This window comes from Lithobates pipiens, unplaced genomic scaffold (genome assembly GCF_037356315.1).
Source record: "Lithobates pipiens isolate NorthernLeopardFrog02 unplaced genomic scaffold, aLitPip1_a1.2 Scaffold_19, whole genome shotgun sequence".
NCBI lineage: Eukaryota > Metazoa > Chordata > Amphibia > Anura > Ranidae > Lithobates > Lithobates pipiens.
This window is the reverse complement of record NW_027507764.1, coordinates 26,696,903-26,715,829: the sequence shown is the minus strand read 5'-3', so window position 1 is coordinate 26,715,829 and position 18,927 is coordinate 26,696,903. Positions and strand designations below refer to the sequence as shown.

At 42.0% G+C, this 18,927-nt stretch overlaps 1 protein-coding gene across 7 annotated transcripts in view; it reads left to right on the top strand.

The window, feature by feature from the left end:
- Positions 1 to 18,927, top strand: part of LOC143995852 (NACHT, LRR and PYD domains-containing protein 10-like) — a 176,077-nt gene that overhangs the window by 133,359 nt on the left and 23,791 nt on the right. Inside the window, exon 9 of one of the 7 annotated variants that reach the window (XM_077490576.1) lies at positions 14,951 to 16,205. The exons of 1 other annotated variant lie outside the window; for it this stretch is intronic. In XM_077490576.1, the coding sequence (XP_077346702.1) occupies positions 14,951 to 15,053 (103 nt within the window). In that variant the 3' untranslated portion in view covers positions 15,054 to 16,205. Of the gene's footprint in view, positions 1 to 14,950; positions 16,206 to 18,927 lie in introns of those variants that run through there. 5 more of the 7 variants (XM_077490578.1, XM_077490577.1, XM_077490574.1 and 2 more) reach the window with 5 other exon arrangements.

Genomic DNA, 18,927 nt, shown 5'->3' with positions numbered 1-18,927 from the left:
TAAATGACACTGGCAGTGAAGGAGTTAACCACTAGGGGGCGAGGAGGGGTTGTGCGTGACGTGTGTGTTTTTTTTTTACTGTTGGGGGCGTGGCTTGGCATGTGACGTCACTGATAGTCTTTCCCTATAACAGGGAAGAGACGATCGGTGACAGCCACACTAGGAAGCATGGGGAGAGGTTTGTTTACACAGACCTCTCCTCGTTCTTCAGCTCCGTGACCCGATCACGGGACGCCAGCGGCGATCGGGTCCCTCGGCCACGGAGCTCAGGACCGGGTCGCGAGCGTGCCACCGGCGGTGCCCATGCAACCCATGGCTGGGCACTTAAAGAGCAACGTACCTGTACGTTGATGTGCCCAGCTGTGCCATTATGCCAACGTAAATGTGCAGTTAAGTGGTTATTAACCTAAAAAAATCAATAAAGATCCTGTTCCCATAAAGCACATTATACAGCACAATTCGTGTGCTGTGTAATCTGCCCTGTCACTTCCCATGCCCCCCTCTGTGTGCTGACCACAATAATCATGGCTGCTGAGCCCTGACCACTGTTGTCAGCGTACCTACCTCCATCATCCACAGCCCTTCTCTCTCCCCCTCATCCCCCTCCTCCCTGCCTGTCAGCTCTATGTATGTGTCTCCGCCCCACCCCAACCACTCCTCTATTATTAGAAAAAAATATTAGATTTTGTCAGTAGTATAGCTAGGCATACTACACTGTACATGCATTTTATTAAAAGGAGGCTTAAATACCTTTTTAGAGAGATCTTCAGGCCTGTCACGTGACTCTCGGCCAGTCTCCACGGTTGCTGTGGGGTGGTCTAAGTGACCATGTGACCTCCCTGGCTGATGTCAGAGGGAGATTTCTGCCCCTCCTGCCGTAGACTTAGATCAGAGGTGTACAGCCACTGTGAGTCATGTAACCAGCCTGAAGATAGCTTTAAAACGGTATTTACATGCCTAGTTGTAATAAAATGCATATACAGTGTAGTATGCCTGGCTATAAGAGAGGGGTTGGCAGTGATTTCAAAGTGTGGGTTCACAAACACTATTTGTCACACTCAGCATAGGCATACTTATTTCAAAACCTAGATATATAAAAGAGACCCAAAATCCAAGGAGCACCTTGGGACTTTCAAGCAGTATAAATTATGCATCTAATTTCCTGACGACTGTTGTAGAAAATTAACCTATGTATTTCATATTATTCATAATAATTTGTATATGTGATTAATATTATTATACAGTAGTGGTATTATCAATAATATTATCCAATATTAAAACAATAGTTATTAGTCCTTATTAATGTATACTATATTATTCCATAAATATAGAAAATCTTAATTTCTAAATGTTTGTTATTTTTTACTGTTATTTGTAATTGTTATTTTTTATTGTAATTGTTTTCATAAAACCTCCTCCTGTATTGGAAATGTATTGCCTGGCCATTCGTTACTTTTCCACATCACTGCATATATTTTATTATTTAAAAAAAAAAAAAAAATCAAGATCTGTGATATCTTGCTGTCTGTTTGCTCTGTTCAGATTGATGACTATGCATTGAAACATGATGTAATGTCCAGATTTCTGCATATCAAATCCCGTTCGTAAACGTAGGGGGCAGCAAATATGCCAAAAACTATGTAACAAAATGATTACCAGGTAAAAGTTACAATAGGACAATCATAAATGTGCACTTACAGGGAAGTGCCGCTGTCAAAAACTGTCACCCCATCGGATAGTGTCCGCCCCGTACTGTGCAGGCGCAGCGCTTGCGCAGTACGGAGGACAAGGAGACTCCGAAAGCCTCTGAAGATGAACGGCGCCTGCGCCGGTTGAAACCCCACCATCCAAGTGGACATACGGCAGAAGTTAGTAACACAGCCCCTCACGGGCTCACTCTGCTCGCCGCGCTTCGGGCACGGCCTCACGTCGCTCAGCAATTTTTTATTCTATCTCTATGTCCACTTGGATGGTGGGGCTTGAACCTGGACTCAGTGCGCAGTTCATCTTCGGAGACTTTTGGCGTCTCCTTGTCTTCCATACTGCGCAAGCACAGTACAGGGCGGACACTATCTGATGGGGGACAGTATTCGACACAACACCGACCCACCTGATGTTGTTACATTGTAAAACACACAAGTCCACTGAGTTCAACCAACAAAAAAAATTTAACATTGTTAGACTCTGAGCAATCTTTTTTCTGCATTCTTTTTGGATAACCCCAATACTACCTGGTTTACTCATCTTTTGTGAAGACATTTATAAACACAGCCAGAACGCTCACACTTTTCCAGTTGAATACAATTAAAAAATATGTGAATCTTTGTGAGGCCTGATTCACCCCTATGGCATTTTTAGTGCTTTTTGCATTTTGCAGATTTGCACTACAGTCCATAAAGTGGTTAAAGGGGTGAGGTGGCAACTCTACCTCGAGGGCAGGGACTGATGTGAATGTACAATATACACTCCCCAACCACTTTATTAGGTACACAGCCAAACACATGGCAGCAACTCAATGCATTTATGCAAGTCTTCTTCACCATGTCTAGATGCCCAAGTTGAAGCCCAGCATCAGAAGAAGATTTAACCAGTTGCCGCCCGCCCACTGTCAAAGGACGGCTGGGCGGTGCGGGTCTCAGTCTGGGTGGATGCACCGTGTTGCTAGGACACGCAGCAAACCTGATCGGTGTAAAGAGCCGCGGCCATGGCTCTTTACATGTAACCGCCTGTGATTTTACACAGCTGGTCACATGATTAAACACAGAGATGCCGTTAATCTGCGCTCCTTGCCTCATACTGACAGGGTGTGAGGAGAGGAGAGCCAATCAGCGGCATCTCCTCACAGGGCATAGCTAGGTGTGTAATCAGGTCACTGCCAGCAATCAGTGCCAACCAGTGCTCACAATTGCCACCAATCTGAGCCCACAAGTGCCAGCAATCAGTGGCCATTAGTGATGTATCAGTGCCACCGCATCAGTGTCCATCAGTGAAAGAGAAAAAATAATTAATTTACAAAATTTACTGACAGAAACTAAGAAAAGGGGAAAAAAAAAACAGAAGTGATTAAATACCAGCAAAATAAAGCACTATTTGTGTGAAGAAAATGATACAAATTTCACATGGTTACAGTGTAGCATGACTGCGCAATTGTCAAAGTGTGAGAGCGCTGAAAGCTGAAAATTGGCCTGGGGAGGAAGTGAGTGTAAGTGCCCGGTAATGAGGTGGTTAAAAGGAGAAGTACAGATAAAATTTGTCTGGCTGTACTTTACCGGAGTGCATTTTGTTCTGACCCCTTTCCAGCAGATGAGCTAAAGCCAAAAAAAAGGTCCGGGCTGGGGCCAGATCATTTCCATAAAGTAATGATCCACCCGCAACCACGGACCAACACATGGCGAGCCACTCCAGTGAGCACGGGGGGGTCAGAGTCACCAGCCGATCAGCAGTCTTTGCTCAGTTCTCAGTCTAAGGCCTCACACACACACACACGATCAGATTGTTGGCCAACCAAGCGTATGATTTTTGTCAATAAGGCATGTGCCAGGATCTTGTCTTGCCTATTAACGGTACACAATTGTCGTGCCACAAACACGAACGTAGTGATGTACTACAAGGAATTTCAGCTCTTGAGGGCCACCCTTTGGACCCCTTCTGCTAATTTCGTGTTTGGTGAGCATTGATTCCAAGCATGTGACTTTTGTGTGAGGGATTTGTGTACTGACCATACAAAAAAAAAAAAAAAAAAAAAAAAAAAAAATCAGACAGCAGACCATTGTCCGCCATAAATTTACTAGCCTGCCATCCAACATCTGTTGGCCGAAAGTTGGACAACAATTGTCAAAAGGAGCGTACTAACGGTCAGATTTTAGGACAACAATCTGTCAACAGACAGATCATGGGATATGGATTGTTAAAGACCAAATAATATACACTAAAGGGCCGTACTGACCCTTTAATAATCCTTTCAGATTTCCCTGGTGGGTATCACAGCCAATAGGATCACCTGGAAGGTGCTGGAACAGGTTCTGGAGCCCAAAAAAAAGGGGGGCCAGAACTGGACCTGGTCCTCTTTGGACCTCCTAGCAAAATAGATGCAGCACAGAGCTTCCCAGCACTGGCAGTGTGCTGCACCATGGAGTCGCTATTGAGGCAACTGGTTGAAAAGGCAGACAGCAGTGGAGAAGAGGCTTGGCTGCGGCGTTGTTTAGTGCAGGGTGCAGACCTGTGGACAGTGGAAAAGTCCGGTAGCCTGGTAGACATCGCACGCTCCCAGTACAGAATTACCAGCCCAGCAGGATTTGGGGGTTTTTGCCTGAGAGGAGAAGCCAGCTCCACTGTGAGAGGAGGAACAAGCCGCCTGTAAGGAGCAGTGAAGAGGAGGCACGCGTAAAAGGCAAAGCTGCGGGCGTCAGAAGGCAGCACGAGTGCTCGCGGCATGGAGGACGGTACTAACAGACAGGGAGGAGAGAAGAGATGGGCCCCATCTCTTCCTTCAGCGCAGACTGGAGAGAGAGGTAGAAAAGGCAGGTGGCGCGGCCGCCCACTCCTACAGCAGTTGCTAGGCAGTTACAGTGTGCTGTAGTCGGACACCAGACTCAGCCCCATCATTGCAAGAAGCCTTATCGGGCTGGGGAGTGCTGCAGAAACCTCCATGCTTAGTACTGCACCTGGTCACGGAACACAATAAATGGGAATTTCTGGTAAATACAGCCAATTGTGGCCGCTCCTATTGTACTGAGTGAGGCAGCTATTCAGCTGCAGGTACCAGAGGTTTGTTTTAAAGAAGCTTTACCTTGTGGAGTTTCTCCCCTAGGCTTTCATCGGTCAGTGGCTTTCAAAGAAAAGATATGGAACCGGGTTTTTGTAGACATTCTGTCCTTGCTGCCTTCATCTAAAGATGTTACGTTTTGAGATTGGGGAAAATTGGATGACAGGTCGGAAGAGGACAGGCGTATTCCAATTCCTGCTCTTTTTTTTTTTAAATTGGCTGCAAGAGTTCTGCATTTTTGCTGGTTTGATGGCTGAAAGGCGTCCAGAGCTATGTGGTGCTTTTTTTTTCAACATGTCGATCATGTTCTAGAGGCATATAAATATTCTGGGGGTTTCAGATGGTTTTATTAGGATGAATCCTTTCATCAGAAGTTGGCCCTCGAGACCTTGGCTGTACCAACGGACTGAACCTCGGGGATGTATAAACCCGGGTTACATTATCTTTCTTGTACTGTTCAATTATGCACTGTATCTTATAATCTTATAACCTACCAAGATGTGTGACTTAGAGGCTGCGACCTCCATTTTTATGCTACCGCTGTATGTTAAAACGGGCCCTTGCCCCATTGTTGAAAACAAATAAAATATATATTTGAAAAAAAAAAAAAAAAAAGAAGTTGGCCATCTACCCATCTTTGCGCTGGGAAGTGAAAGATGTGGGGTTAGGGTTGAACCTGATTTTAGTCCCAATGGGCTTTTGTGGCAGAGGGCCAGCGGGAATCAGACAGCGATGCAGGCATATCGTAAAGGGGTATGCTTCGCTTATAATGAGTCACAATGCAAGTGGATTACTTCTTGTCGCTACAGACACAGATGCTCTTTTTGTGCAGGTGTGCATCCAGTAGGGAAGCGTTATAAGAAAGCTGCTAGCGCTGTTCCGAGTCAGTGTGATATTTTTCACAAAGGCTTGCACTCCAGTTTGGCTTCAAAACATGTGCCCTTGGTTGGAACAGTATCCAAACAGGGTGAAGGCTCATTTCCTGCTTGATGGTTTTCCCATTCCAGAATTCAAGGTTGAGGGTTGCAACCATAAAATCAATTTCAGCTTTTCCTCCGGTAATGAGAATGTTAGGAGAGAAATTGAGGATGACCCATTGCGGGTCCTTTCCCTTTTTCCCCCCTTTTCAGAATTTCACCCCTTGGTGGGGTCTCCAAAAAAGAGCCCAATGCTTTTTGTTTGATTCACCACCTTTCCTTTACCACAGGTTCTTCCCTAAATGATGAGATTGACAACTCTTTGTGTTCAGTGTCGTACTCAACTTTTGAGAATGCTATTGCTAAGATTTGGGTTTTCGGCAAGGGGACTTTAATGGCAAAAGCTGATGTTAATTCAGCTTTTCGGCTCTTGCCTGTTCACCCCACAGCGTTTAATTTGTTAGGTTCTTATTTTGATGGTTTTTATTTCTTTGATAAATGCATGCCTATGGGCTGCGAGTTATTTTGTTCATATTTTTAATATTCCTCTTTGTTCCTGAACTGGGTGGTCTGCTTTGAAACAGGTTGGGAGGGAGTTGTTCATTATTTGGACGTTTTTTTTGTTTATTGGTCCCCCAGGTTCTAATATTTGTTCTGATTTGCTTCAATTCTTTGCTGAAGTAATTTTTTTTGGTGTTCCCATAATAGCAGAGAAAATGGTCTTTCCGAAGGTTTCTGTGGAGTTTTTGGGTATCACTATTGGATACATCCTTCTTGGAATTTTTGTTGCCTATAAATAAATTGGATAAGATTAGGTCGTTAATTGATTTATTTATTTATTTTTTAAGAAGGAAGAAGGTAATGCTTAGACATGCAGTCCTTGTTGGGCCTCTTGGCCTTTACATGGCAGGTTATACCCATAGGAGGGTTATTTTTCAGGTGGCTATACCAGGCCTAAAATCTCCTTATACTCATGTCCGTCTTACCTATTCTCTAAGGAATGATATGATGGTCTGGTAGAATTTTTTGGAGACCTTTAATGCTAGGTCCTTTTTTCAGCAGGATTTTGAGGCCGCAGATGCTCTGCAGTTGTTCACGGATGCAGCAGGGTCGCAAGGATTTTCAGCAATATGAATCCTGGGATCTCTAAAAATCTAGCAGGAATATTGTCTTACTAGAGCTCTTCCCATTGTAATAGTGGTTGAATTGTGGGGTTCTGATTTCTCTAAAAAGCGTATATTTCTTCATACCGATAACAAGGGTGTTTTTTACGCAGTAAACTGTTTGTCCTCGAAGTCGATGTTTGTCACCCAGGTTTTAGGGCATTTAGTATTTTTGTGTTTAAAATATAATATTTGGTTGAAAGCTAAGTTTGTCCCACGTAAATGTAATATTCTCTCAGACCCAGTGGGTCATGCCTGCCCAGCACATTTATGGGCCCTGATTTGATAGAAGTGGTTCCGGCTATCAAGAATTTGGTCACCCAGCAAACTTGGGTAGACTACGCGTCTTCCTAAGCCCCTGTACACACGGTCGGAGATTTCCACAACCAAATCCGTCGGATTTTGTCCGTCGGATCTTGTCCGAAACTGTTGCATACACACGGTCGGACAAAGTTGGCGAAAAAAAATCTGATCTTTCAGAAGGTGATGACGTAATTTCGTTACGATGGGACTACGTTCAGGCTAGTAGCCAATAGCTTTGATGTAGGAATTTGATCTGAGCATGCGTGGCACTTGGTCCGATCAAAATTCTCTACACATGATCGGAGTATGTCCGATAGGGAAATATTTCCAACATGTTGGAAAATTGGGTCAGATGGAATCAGTCCGATGCATACCACACACAGTCGGATTATCCGACGACACGGTCCGATAGGACACATTCCGACGGATTCTCCGACCGTGTGCACAAGGGCTAAGACAAATGGGTAAACTTTGCTAAGATTGTCAGTTTTTTCCAGAGGACCCTTCGAAAGGTGCCATATTGTCTTTTCTATCATAATTGATGGATTTCCTTTTCTCTTACACCCACATATTTAAAATGCTAACCAGTCTTTTTTCTTTAAGCTTAGGAAACTCCCAGCCTGTACTAATTTCTTCTCGGTGAAACAGGCTTTGAAGGGATACAAAAGAACTCATCAACCCGGATGGCAGGCGACCCATATCAAGGATAATGCTATCGTGATTGTGTGGGGTAACTGCGTGTATCTGTGCATTGGCATTTGAGGCTTCACTGTTTAGAACTGCCTTAGTACTGGTGTTCTTCAGGGCTTTTTAGGATTTCTGAGCTGGTCCCACCCAAGAAAAGAGCTTCTGAGGATATATGGTTAGATCAGATCCTCTTGGAGGAGTCAGTCCTTAAAGTATTCATCAAGAGATCTAAAGCAGATTAATTAGGTAGAGGTCATTGGCTTTCTGTTCCTGCGGATGAGGATGTTAGTATTTGTCCAGTAGGGATGGTTCGTCAATACCTTTCATGCATTGCGTTGCTGGGTGTGGGGCATTTACTGATCCATATAGAGGCTCTTCCCCTCATTAGATACCAATGTGACTTTGTTTTCAAGAAACGTTTAAAATGTATGGTTTGCAAGATTTCCAGTTTACACCACATTCTTCCAGAATTGGCGCAGCATCAGAAGCTGACATGAGAATTAGGTCAGAAGTTGACATCAGAACTTTAGGTGCAGTAGGTGGCAATCCAAGTGGTATCAAGTTTATATGCATCCTAATCCTTTTCTTTAATTTCCCAGGTGGCCCAAGTTATGTCTATATCCTTGGGCACCCCTATATTTTCTGGGCGCGCAAGAGCGGCTCATCAGAATTATTCATAAAATCTATTTCTGCCTTTTGACCAGTTCACAGTACGGGATGAGGACACTAGTTTTTTATTAATTATTAAAAATGATTCTATAAGTAAATCATGCAAAATGTTACGAGTGTACCTGACAATTATTTACTGTTACCATTGTAAGCTAGAAGACCTTTTATATCAACCTCCTTGTTTCTAGTTTCACTTTAATACTCCGAATTGCAAGGCTGAGCCCCACCACTCTGGGAATGGCCAACAAAAGTTTCATCGTTGGCATACCGCCCAACTACCGGAGATGAAAAGGAAGGACAGGGCACAAAGTATGTAGGCATATAATGTTGTAGCAAAATAAATCTTCATTCCACACATGGCACATTATTGGTAGTGAAATAAAAGTACTATTTTTTTTTTCATTTTTTTTTTATTTATTTTTTTTAAGAGATCTGTACAGCAGAAAAAGGGACAACTGAATAGGCCAGAGGGATATAATATAATATTGATGGAGATGCCATGTCTTTTGTAACAGTAATATCAGTGGGGAATATGGCGAGGCAAAGAGTAATGACTACACACTTAAAGAACTGCTAGTGTGGCCCTACAAGATTGAACTGTGGAGCCGACTACAAAATAGATATATGATGATCAAAATTTCCCCAAGAAAGTCAGACCTGAGAAAAGTTGATCCTATGCGATGTTGTTTCAGAGGTGCCATCACTCACCAATTCTTGGTTACCCAATGTCTACCTCTGCACCAATATGGAAGGAAAATTTGTCATTAAACATAATTAGTGGCTCTTCCATGTTGTTCCCCTGTGCCTCTGGAGACATCTCAGACTGAGATCCAGAAGTGTCCATTGTCAAAAAGGAAGAAGACATGGAGTTGAGCGTAGATGTGATGGAAACTCTGAAGCTGTGTGAAGTGTTCAGGTGAGAAGCCAACAAGTCCTCAGATTGAAAGAAATTCTTCTGCACGATGGAATCTTTTCAGCTTCCACTTCTGTATTTGAGGACTTCGGTACTTTGACTTCTTTTGGAGTCGTCGTCAATTGCCGAAAGACCACTAAACATCTGTCGTTTCTTAGTGGGAACCTTTCTCCATGGTTCAGGAGGGTTATCCATCTTGAAATGTTTTGTCATTCAACAAAAAAAAAAAAAAAAGTTTGGTGTCATCTTCTGCTAACTTACAGGAGAGTGTCCATGGTGAGTGGCCATCCTTGAAGGATACAAATGCCCACACATCAAGGCTGCCATCTACAGTCAATCCACCTGAAATAGGTCACGCATCTCTGGGGCCATGTAGGATTGACTACCACACCTGTATGTCCCTCTGACCTTGGCAAGGCCAAAGTCTGATCTCGATACAATGACACTCCTTATCAAAGGCCAAAATATTTGTTGGCTTCAGGTCCATGTGCACAAATCCTTTCTCCACTATGAATGTGAGGGCATTGGAGATCTGAACAGCACATCTCTTCACAGCGTCTTCTGGAATTCCCACCTAAAAAAGTAAAGAAGATCAAAATACAATAGATTTTAAATACATTATGAAGAATATAAGGAGACATTCAGAATACATATCCAGAAACAGGTAAAATATATGTATAGGCAGACTTTTTTTAGGTTTAGACTAGAGATAAACAACGTGTCATATGTGAATATAGTGTGTGTGTGTGTGTGTGTGTGTGTGTGTGTGTGTGTGTGTGTGTGTGTGTGTGTGTGTGTGTGTGTGTGTGTGTGTTTGCCTGGCTTTTGGCTTGTAGTTTTCAATGAACTATCATGGTGCTCTGTGAATGGAAAATGACAAGTTCCAGCAGCCTTTGCATCTGTCGGCTTGTAGTTTTCAATGAGCCACGTGATCACCGTGGTAGTTCATTCATTCTTCCTGTCAGCATGTATTGACTCCCTCATACGGAGGTACGAGCAAGCCTATACACCAACAGGTCCGCAGAAGATCTGCATGACATCAGAGATCTGCTGATGGTGCAATTCTTAACAGGTTCCCACCACAAAAAAAATAAAAATAATGCCCATTTTTTTTTTTTAACCAGAAAAACAAAAATGATTTTTTTGGGGAAAAAGGTGAACTTCTCATTTAGCTCCTCATACTGTAGTACTATACAAAACTATTGCCGCGTACACACGAGCGGACTGTATGGCGTACTTAGTCCGTCATACAATCCGACGGACAATCCGTCGTACTTTCCACTGAACGGACTTGACCACACACGGATGCACAAACAGTCCGTCGAAAGCTTGCACGATGACGTGTACAGCACGTACGACGGGACTAGAAATAGGAAGTCCAAGACACAGCAAAGCACCCTTCCGCCGTGTAAATCCTTTCTGGGCATGCGCCATTCTTAGTCCGTCAAACTAGCATACTGACGGCCGTATTGTCCGCTGAAACCAAGGTACGACGGACAGAATTTCGAAAAAAAACGAAATACTTAGTACTCCGGACTGCACGCTGAAAAAGTCCGCTGAAGCCCACACACAAGCGGATTGTCCGCTGAAATGTGTTTCGACGGACTGAGTACGCCATACAGTCCGCTCGTGTGTACGCGGCATAAGAGAAACCAATTCAGCCATACATACATCATAATGAATGAGCCTCTAGCGCTTATGTGGGGCTCCATGGGACAGTACATAGGGCGATAGTACAGAATGCCCCCCCCCCCTCATTCTTTTAGGTTGCCCCAGGTGATGTGATATGTGCAGCAGCATGGCAACAGGTCCCGATTGGCTAAATCGGGCGGGATTGAGCCGGGCTGTGTCTATATAAGCCGACGGCTTTCCCGCTCGTTTCACCGCCTGAGGAGACCCTGCACTGCTCTAAGCAGTTAGCCTGAAAATGGAGGAGTTGCTGCGCCAGAAGAGAGGTCGCAAAGGTAACAAGGGAAGATTCTCCCTCTTCCCCTGTGAGAGAACAGGTGAAACAGGCAAGGTCACTCTCATCTAACAGAGCCATGATGGAATCACCTCAGCTAGCTTCTGCGGGCATATCAAATGAGGTACCAGCATCTGGGCAGCCCGTTAGTGTGGACCATAACTCTGGTGAGAGAAATGATTTGAATTTATTAGAATTGGGTAAAGTAGTTGGTTCTTTAGCCAATGTACTTGCAAGAATGGGTGAGCCTATTAATATTGGCAGTGTATGGAGTGCCGGTGGGGTAAGTGTTTTGAATGTACCATTTAATGAAGTTTTTTTTCACAGAATAACCCCGCCACTGCAGTGAGTATTAACCCTTTGAGTAAGAATGTTTCTATTGATGAGTTACCTGTTATGAACATTATTAATTCATCTATACCCGTTTCTGTCTCTGATACTACTATACCTTTACCTATTAAAACTATGGTTGCTGAATCCTGTCTTAAAGAAGCCCTCCCTTGTGAATTATCTCCCCTGGGATATCATTTATCCACAGGCGGGGAGAATTCATAGACATTTTGTCATTCCTCCCGTCATCTAAAGAATTTTTGTTTAAATCTGAAAAAAGAATGGATGACAGGTCTGAAGATAGGAGGAGGGCAATTCCCCGGACTTTTCAGAACTGGTTTCAGGCTTTTCGTATTTTTGCCTCTGTCATGGGTGAACGTTTTCCTGATAAATGCTCAGGTTTGTTTCAACACCTTGATATAGTTGCGAAAGCTTACCGCCACTTTGGTGCCATTGCATGGTTTAGTTATGATGAGAGCTTCAGACAGAAGCTTTCAGTTCACCCATCTCACCGCTGAGGGGGGTTAAGGATGTGGGTCTGTGGCTGAATTTAATGCTACCGCAAAGACCTCAATATACACAGAGGCCGCCAATTCCGAATGTTCAGTCAACTTTTCGTAAAGGAGTGTGCTTTGCATACAACGATTCACAATGCAGGTTCTTATCAAACTGCAGATATAAACATGAGTGCTCGTTTTGCGCAGGTACCCATCCAGCAGCCCGCCGTTTCAAAAAATCAGCTAATGCATTTCAATCGAGGGACAATATTTCAAAAGGCATCGACGCCAGTGAAGTTGTCAAAAATGCAGTTCTGGCTAGATCATTATTCAGACCGCAAGATGGCGGACCTTCTTTATGAAGGTTTTAAGTTTGGTTTTTTAGTTGGTGCTGCTTTTGTTGGTGAAGGTTGTATTGCAATTAAGAATTTAAGCTCAGTTATTGCACGCCCGGATATAGTCAAAGAAAAATTTTTGAAAGAACTGCAAGAAGGCAGAATTGCTGGATCTTTTCCTTATCCCCCCTTTTTAAACTTTCGCTTATCTCCTTTGGGCTTAGTCCCAAAGAAGGAACCAGGCTCCTTTCGGCTGATCCATCATTTATCTTTTCTGCATGGGAATTCTTTAAATGATGAGATAGCGGAATTTGAGTCGACAGTGTCTTATGCTTCTTTTGATGATGCCCTTTGTCTTCTAAAACATTTTGGCAAAGCAGCGTATATGGCGAAAGCAGATATAAAACCTGCATTTCGACTTTTGCCAGTCAATCCTATAGGCTTTAATTCATCATGTTTCCACTTTGAACATCAATTTTACTTTGATAAGTGCTTACCAATGGGTTTTTCCAAGTCTTGCAGTTATTTTGAGGCATTTTCTACCTTTTTGTAGTGGGTCTTGTCACAAAATGCCCCTCAGGGTGGAGTTATTCATTATTTAGATGATTTTTTATTTAAAGGCCCCGCAGAGGTTCCAGTTTGTTATGAAATGTTGAATTGTTTTTTCAACATGTGCGAGTCGTTTGACATTCCCTTAGCACATGAAAAAACAGTGGGTCCGGTGATGGTGATTGAATTCTTGGGCATCACAATTGATTCAGTTGCAATGGAATTCCGACTGTCAAAGGAAAAAATTATCAAAATGAGATTATTAAAAAATTTTTGTCAAAAAGAAAAGTCTTGTTACGGGAGGTTCAGTCTTTGTCGGGTCTCTTTGCTTTTGCATCTAGAGTAATCCCAGTAGCCAGAGTTTTTTCGTAGATTTGCTCTGGCTACTAGGGGTCTTAAAAAACACCTTTTCACATGTTAATATTACTCGACCCATTAAGGAGGGTTTGAAAGTTTGGGACCAATTTTTGATAAATTTTAATGGCTGCGCAGTGTGGCAGAGCGAATTCATTGATGGATTTTGATATTCGCCTGTTTACAGATGCATCCGGTTCTGTCGGTTTTGGTGCCTTCTTGAATGGCCCTTGGTGTGCTAAGGAATGGCCTAATTCTTGGAGGTCTCCGGAATTTAGTATTATTAGAATTGTTTCCAGTAGTGGTGGCTATTTCTATTTGGAAAGAATTCTTCAGAAATAAAAGAGTCATATTGCATACGGATAATAAAGGAGTATTATTTGCAGTAAATTGTTTGTCGTCAAAGTCAGAATTTGTGATAAAATTGCTCCGGTTCTTGGTTTTGCAATGCATGACGTTTAACATTTGGCTGAAAGCAAAGCATGTTCCAGGTATTACTAATGAGATCGCCGATTCATTATCTCGTTCGCAGTTCCAAAAGTTTCGGGAACTCGCGCCAGAGGCGGATCAAGAAGGTTTCCCTTGCCCAGATTTTCTCTGGGGCCCGATTTGGGAGTAATTGAAGAAAATATACGTAATTCCATCGCTCCCAAAACTTGGGAAGAATACTCACAAGCCTGGTTTAAGTGGTGTCATTTCTGTGCAGAGTATCATTTTTTGGTTGATACAGTTAGTGTGAATATGGCTTTATGTTTTGTTTCTTCCCTGATTTGAGCTTAGCTTAGCCCTGCTTCAGTTAGCAAAAACTTAGCAGGGGCCTCATTCTTTTTAAAATTATCGGGACAGCCCGCTCTCAATTCCTTTTTTCCAGTTAAGCAAATGCTGAAAGGTTTTAGAAGATCCTCTCCAGCTGTTGACAGTAGATGTCCTATTTCCTCCGAGTTACTGATAAAATTGATGTTTTCCCTGGAATCAGTTTGTTTTTCCCCCTTTGAGACTTCGCTGTTTAGAGCAGCGTTTGTCATTGCATTTTTTGGGGCTCTTAGGTTGGGGGAATTCACGGCACCTAATACATTTTCTTCTTCCTTTTTTGGTTTTCTCAGACATCTCCGTTTCAGAAGATTAGATTAGGATTTTTCTCAGAAGATCTAAGATGGATCAATTAGGCAAGGGAACTCTTTATAGAGCTCCTTTTCAGATAATATGTCCTATCTTTAGAGTTTCCCAATATCTTTCTGTTCGACCCCAATTTTTAGGTTCATTTTTTATTCATGATAATCTATTTCCATTAACAAGATTTCAGTTCTCGTCTGTCCCGTCTTCTTGCCTTAAGCAGCTTAATCTGGTTTCCAATTTTCCTCACATTCTTTTAGAATTGGGGCTGCTACAGAGGCAAGCTTGCTTGGATTTTCTAAGGATGGTTTAAAGCAATTGGGGCGTTGGGATAGTGATAGATTTAAATTGTATGTTCGTCCTGATCTTATCATTGTTTAATCTTTCCTTAGGTCCTTCCAAGCGTATAATTTGGATAATAGGACATTCCTTTATATTTTGGGCCAAAAGGAGAGCTTCCATCAAGAATGGCAGAACCAATTTGGGTTTGGATGAGAGACGGTTTCAGGTTTTGTGGTGGGGAATAAGGGGGCCGAGATGGAGAAATTTCAAAGATCAATTAATTTATCTGTTAGGTCAGTGGCCTTCTCCTGATGTGATTATAGTTCATGCCGGGGGTAATGACCTGGGCAAAATAAAAACTTGGGATCTTATTTGTGAGATGAAGAAAGATCTGCCTTTAAGTTACTATTTCCTTCCACAGTTATAATTTTTTTCCGAAATGGTCCCAAGACTGATTTGGTCGGATGTAAGCAATCTTCATTATTTAGACAAAATTAGGAAACGGGTGAATAGAACTATACGCAATTTGGTTCTTTCACAGGGTGGTTTTTCCTATCGCCATATAGACCTTGAGGGTTTCCTGCCTGGTCTATATGGATTTGATTTGGTGCATCTTTCCGAAGTTGGTCTAGATATATTTCTTTTAGGTTTACAGAATATGGTTGAGCAGGCCACGGCATTTTGGGGGCTTCAGCCACTCAGTTTGTGAGTGGCTTTCAGCGGTTGGGGTTTGTCATCCAGTTTAGTTCTGGATGGACTATGTGAGATTAATAAAATAATTTATGGTTATGAATTTTAAGTTTAAAGATTTTGTTATGAGTGATTGTTATGTTGGGTAACCCCTTAATAAATGCCGTGGCCATTTTTTGCCAAAAATGAAGATTGTTTGTGTCTCTTTATTTTATATCTTTATGTATAGCTATTTTAGTCCTTTGTGCTGTCCCATGAATGAGCCTCTAGCGCTTATGCGGGGCTCCATTGGACAGTACATAGGGCGATAGTACAGAATGTTCCCCCCCTCTCCCTCATTCTTTTAGGTTGCCCCAGGTGATGTGATATGTGCAGCAGCATGGCAACAGGTCCCGATTGGCTAAATCGGGTGGGATTGAGCCGGGCTGTGTCTATATAAGCCGGCGGCTTTCCCGCTCGTTTCACCGCCTGAGGAGACCCTGCTGAGGACGGATCCTGCGCTGCTCCCACCCTCCCTCCCTGAAATGTATACAGAAGTTTGAATTTGTCATGGCATTTTTTAGTGGGGTTTGTCATCCAGTTTAGTTCTGGATGGACTACGTGAGATTAATAAATTAAATAATTTATGGTTATGAATTTTAAAGTTTAAAGATTTTGTTATGAGTGATTGTTATGTTGGGTAACCCCTTAATAAATTCCATGGCCATTTTTTGCCAAAAATGAAGATTTTGTGTCTCTTTATTTTATATCTTTATGTATAGCTATTTTAGTCCTTTGTGCTGTCCCATGTACTTACATGTGGTATAATCAGAGAGAACAGATCACCAACAGGAGCCAGTTCTAGGACAAAGTTGTACGTGGTTTTGAAAAATCACAGAATATGGATGAGAGGAGGAGGAGGAAAGAGGAGGAGGAAAGAGGAGGAGGAAAGAGGAGGAGGAAAGAGGAGGAGGAAAGAGGAGGAGGAAAGAGGAGGAGGAAAGAGGAGGAGGAAAGAGGAGGAGGAAAGAGGAGGAGGAAAGAGGAGGAGGAAAGAGGAGGAGGAAAGAGGAGGAGGAAAGAGGAGGAGGAAAGAGGAGGAGGAAAGAGAGGAAAGAGGAAAAAGGAGGAGGATTAACTTAAATCAAGAATTGGAAATTTTTAGCTGGTAATTTTCACATTTCACTCTGAAAATCTCAAGAATTTTAATAAGATCTGCTGTTCCCAGATTGAGAACGTATTATGCTTCATTTAGAAGATAAACTTCAGCCCTACCGGCAACCAGCAGACACATTTCAGTACTGGAGAGGTTCCTGTACTACTATTATGCCTCCTACACACGATCGGACAGTCTAATAACAAAATCAATCTGATTTTTTAAGACGGATTTTGGCCCCAACTTGTCTTGCATACACACAGTCGCACAAGGTTGTCAGAAAATCCGATCATTCAGAACAAGGTGACGTAAAGCACGTACGTTGGGACTATAAAAAGGGCAGTGGCCAATAGCTTTCATCTCGTAATTTATTCTGAGCATGAGTGGCAATTTGTCAGTCGGAATGGTCTACACATGGATTGGAATTTAAACAATCAGATTTTGTTGTTGGAAAGTGTTAGATCCAGCTCTCAAACTTTGTGTCGGAAATTATGAGGGGAAAAAAAGTCAGGTGGAGTCCACATACGATCCGATCTCACATTTTAACTGATTTCACTCCACACAGATTTTTCTGCAAGTCAGATAGAACTCATCCCATTTCAGATAAACCCACCAACCTCATTTCCCGGCTAGAAGATGTCCAGCATTGTTAGCAATATATCCTTCCCAGCCTGACTGCTCCTAGTTGGAGCCTTGTATTTACTGGATTTCTATTTTATGTAGACTCAGCAATACATGTGGTCATCATCTAGGACTGTCTAGGAATGCCCACTCCTCCACACAGATCTGTACCCATCAAGGCATTTTGATATTTGCCCAAATAATCTTACCAACATGTATTAATGTTTTATACATCTTATATATTTAGAGATGTAATAAATTCTATAATTGGGCCATATTCGCTCACTGCATATACTGTACCCATTATTCTTCATTACATGTGTTGTACGGGGATTTTACTTTACTGTTCCTTTTATTTTAGAGTGAGTATACAATTACTGACCTCATGGAAAAAGCACATCACAGATAAAATTTACATAGATACACAAATATTTGTAGAAAATATCAAAATGGTGATAAGATCAATTTACAAACTGGATACACACTTCAAAATTCGCCAACTTTGTGTATCATCACAGCGCCACACACACCCCTACCCCAGCTGCTACTTAAATATATGAATATATAAACCAGAAGGTGAATAAAGAAATATAAATAAATTACCACATAAACCACCTTGTAGAGCTCGACTTATAACAAAAAAAATTTTCTCCATTAATTGCAATACTGTGTTTTCCCAAAATATATAAAATTCGCATATGCAAAATCACTTATAAATGAAAAAGCGATAAAATACAATACAGATGTGAAACAAAATAGTCCATAGGAGAAAAAAAAAAAAAAATTTAAAAAAACTTTTCCTTGTGTGAAAAATCAGTGTCCATATAATGAAAGCCTTCACCACACCCTTGGTGTTCGTGACCCCCCCTCAGAGAGAAAGAAAGACTTTCTATAGTGCATTTTGAGGGGAAATTCCAGTGATATCTTAAGGGAATTATACTGCAAGTGATTGCCGAACATCTACTAACATTAAAAAGATCTTAAACGCTTATCTAGCTCAACACAAGAGTGCTGAGCGCTGCAGCTGGTGAGTGCTCTAACGAGGGGGGTCACGAACACCAAGGGTGTGGTGAAGGTTTTCATTATATGGACACTGATTTTTTTTTTTTTTTTTTTTTCCTATGGACTATTTTGTTTCACATCTGTATTGTATTTTATCGCTTTTTGATTATAAGTGATTTTGCATATGCGAATTTATATATATTTTGGGAAAACACAGTATTGCAATTAATGGAAAATTTTTTTTTTATTGCATATATTTTGTTATAAGTCGAGCGCTACAAGGTGGTTTATGTGGTAATTTATTTATATTTCTTTATTTACCTTCTGGTTTATGATAAGATCAATTGACTGACCTGTTTTTGGGCATGATCACTGCTCATCAACGTAGGAGGTATATAGATCAGTGTGTTTCCCAACAGGTCATATTTTCAGGCTCTTCATTATTTTGCACAGGTTATTTGATCAAATTTCACCATCTTAGTAATTACCACAGCCATTTCATCTGAGGGAAATGCTGAAAATATGACCTGTTGGGGCGCCTTGAGAAACGTTTATATATATTTTTTTATTTGGGGGGGGGGGACAAAAAACAACCCAATTTTTTTGCGTAATGTGTAGGATGTTCCACCAGGCAGATAC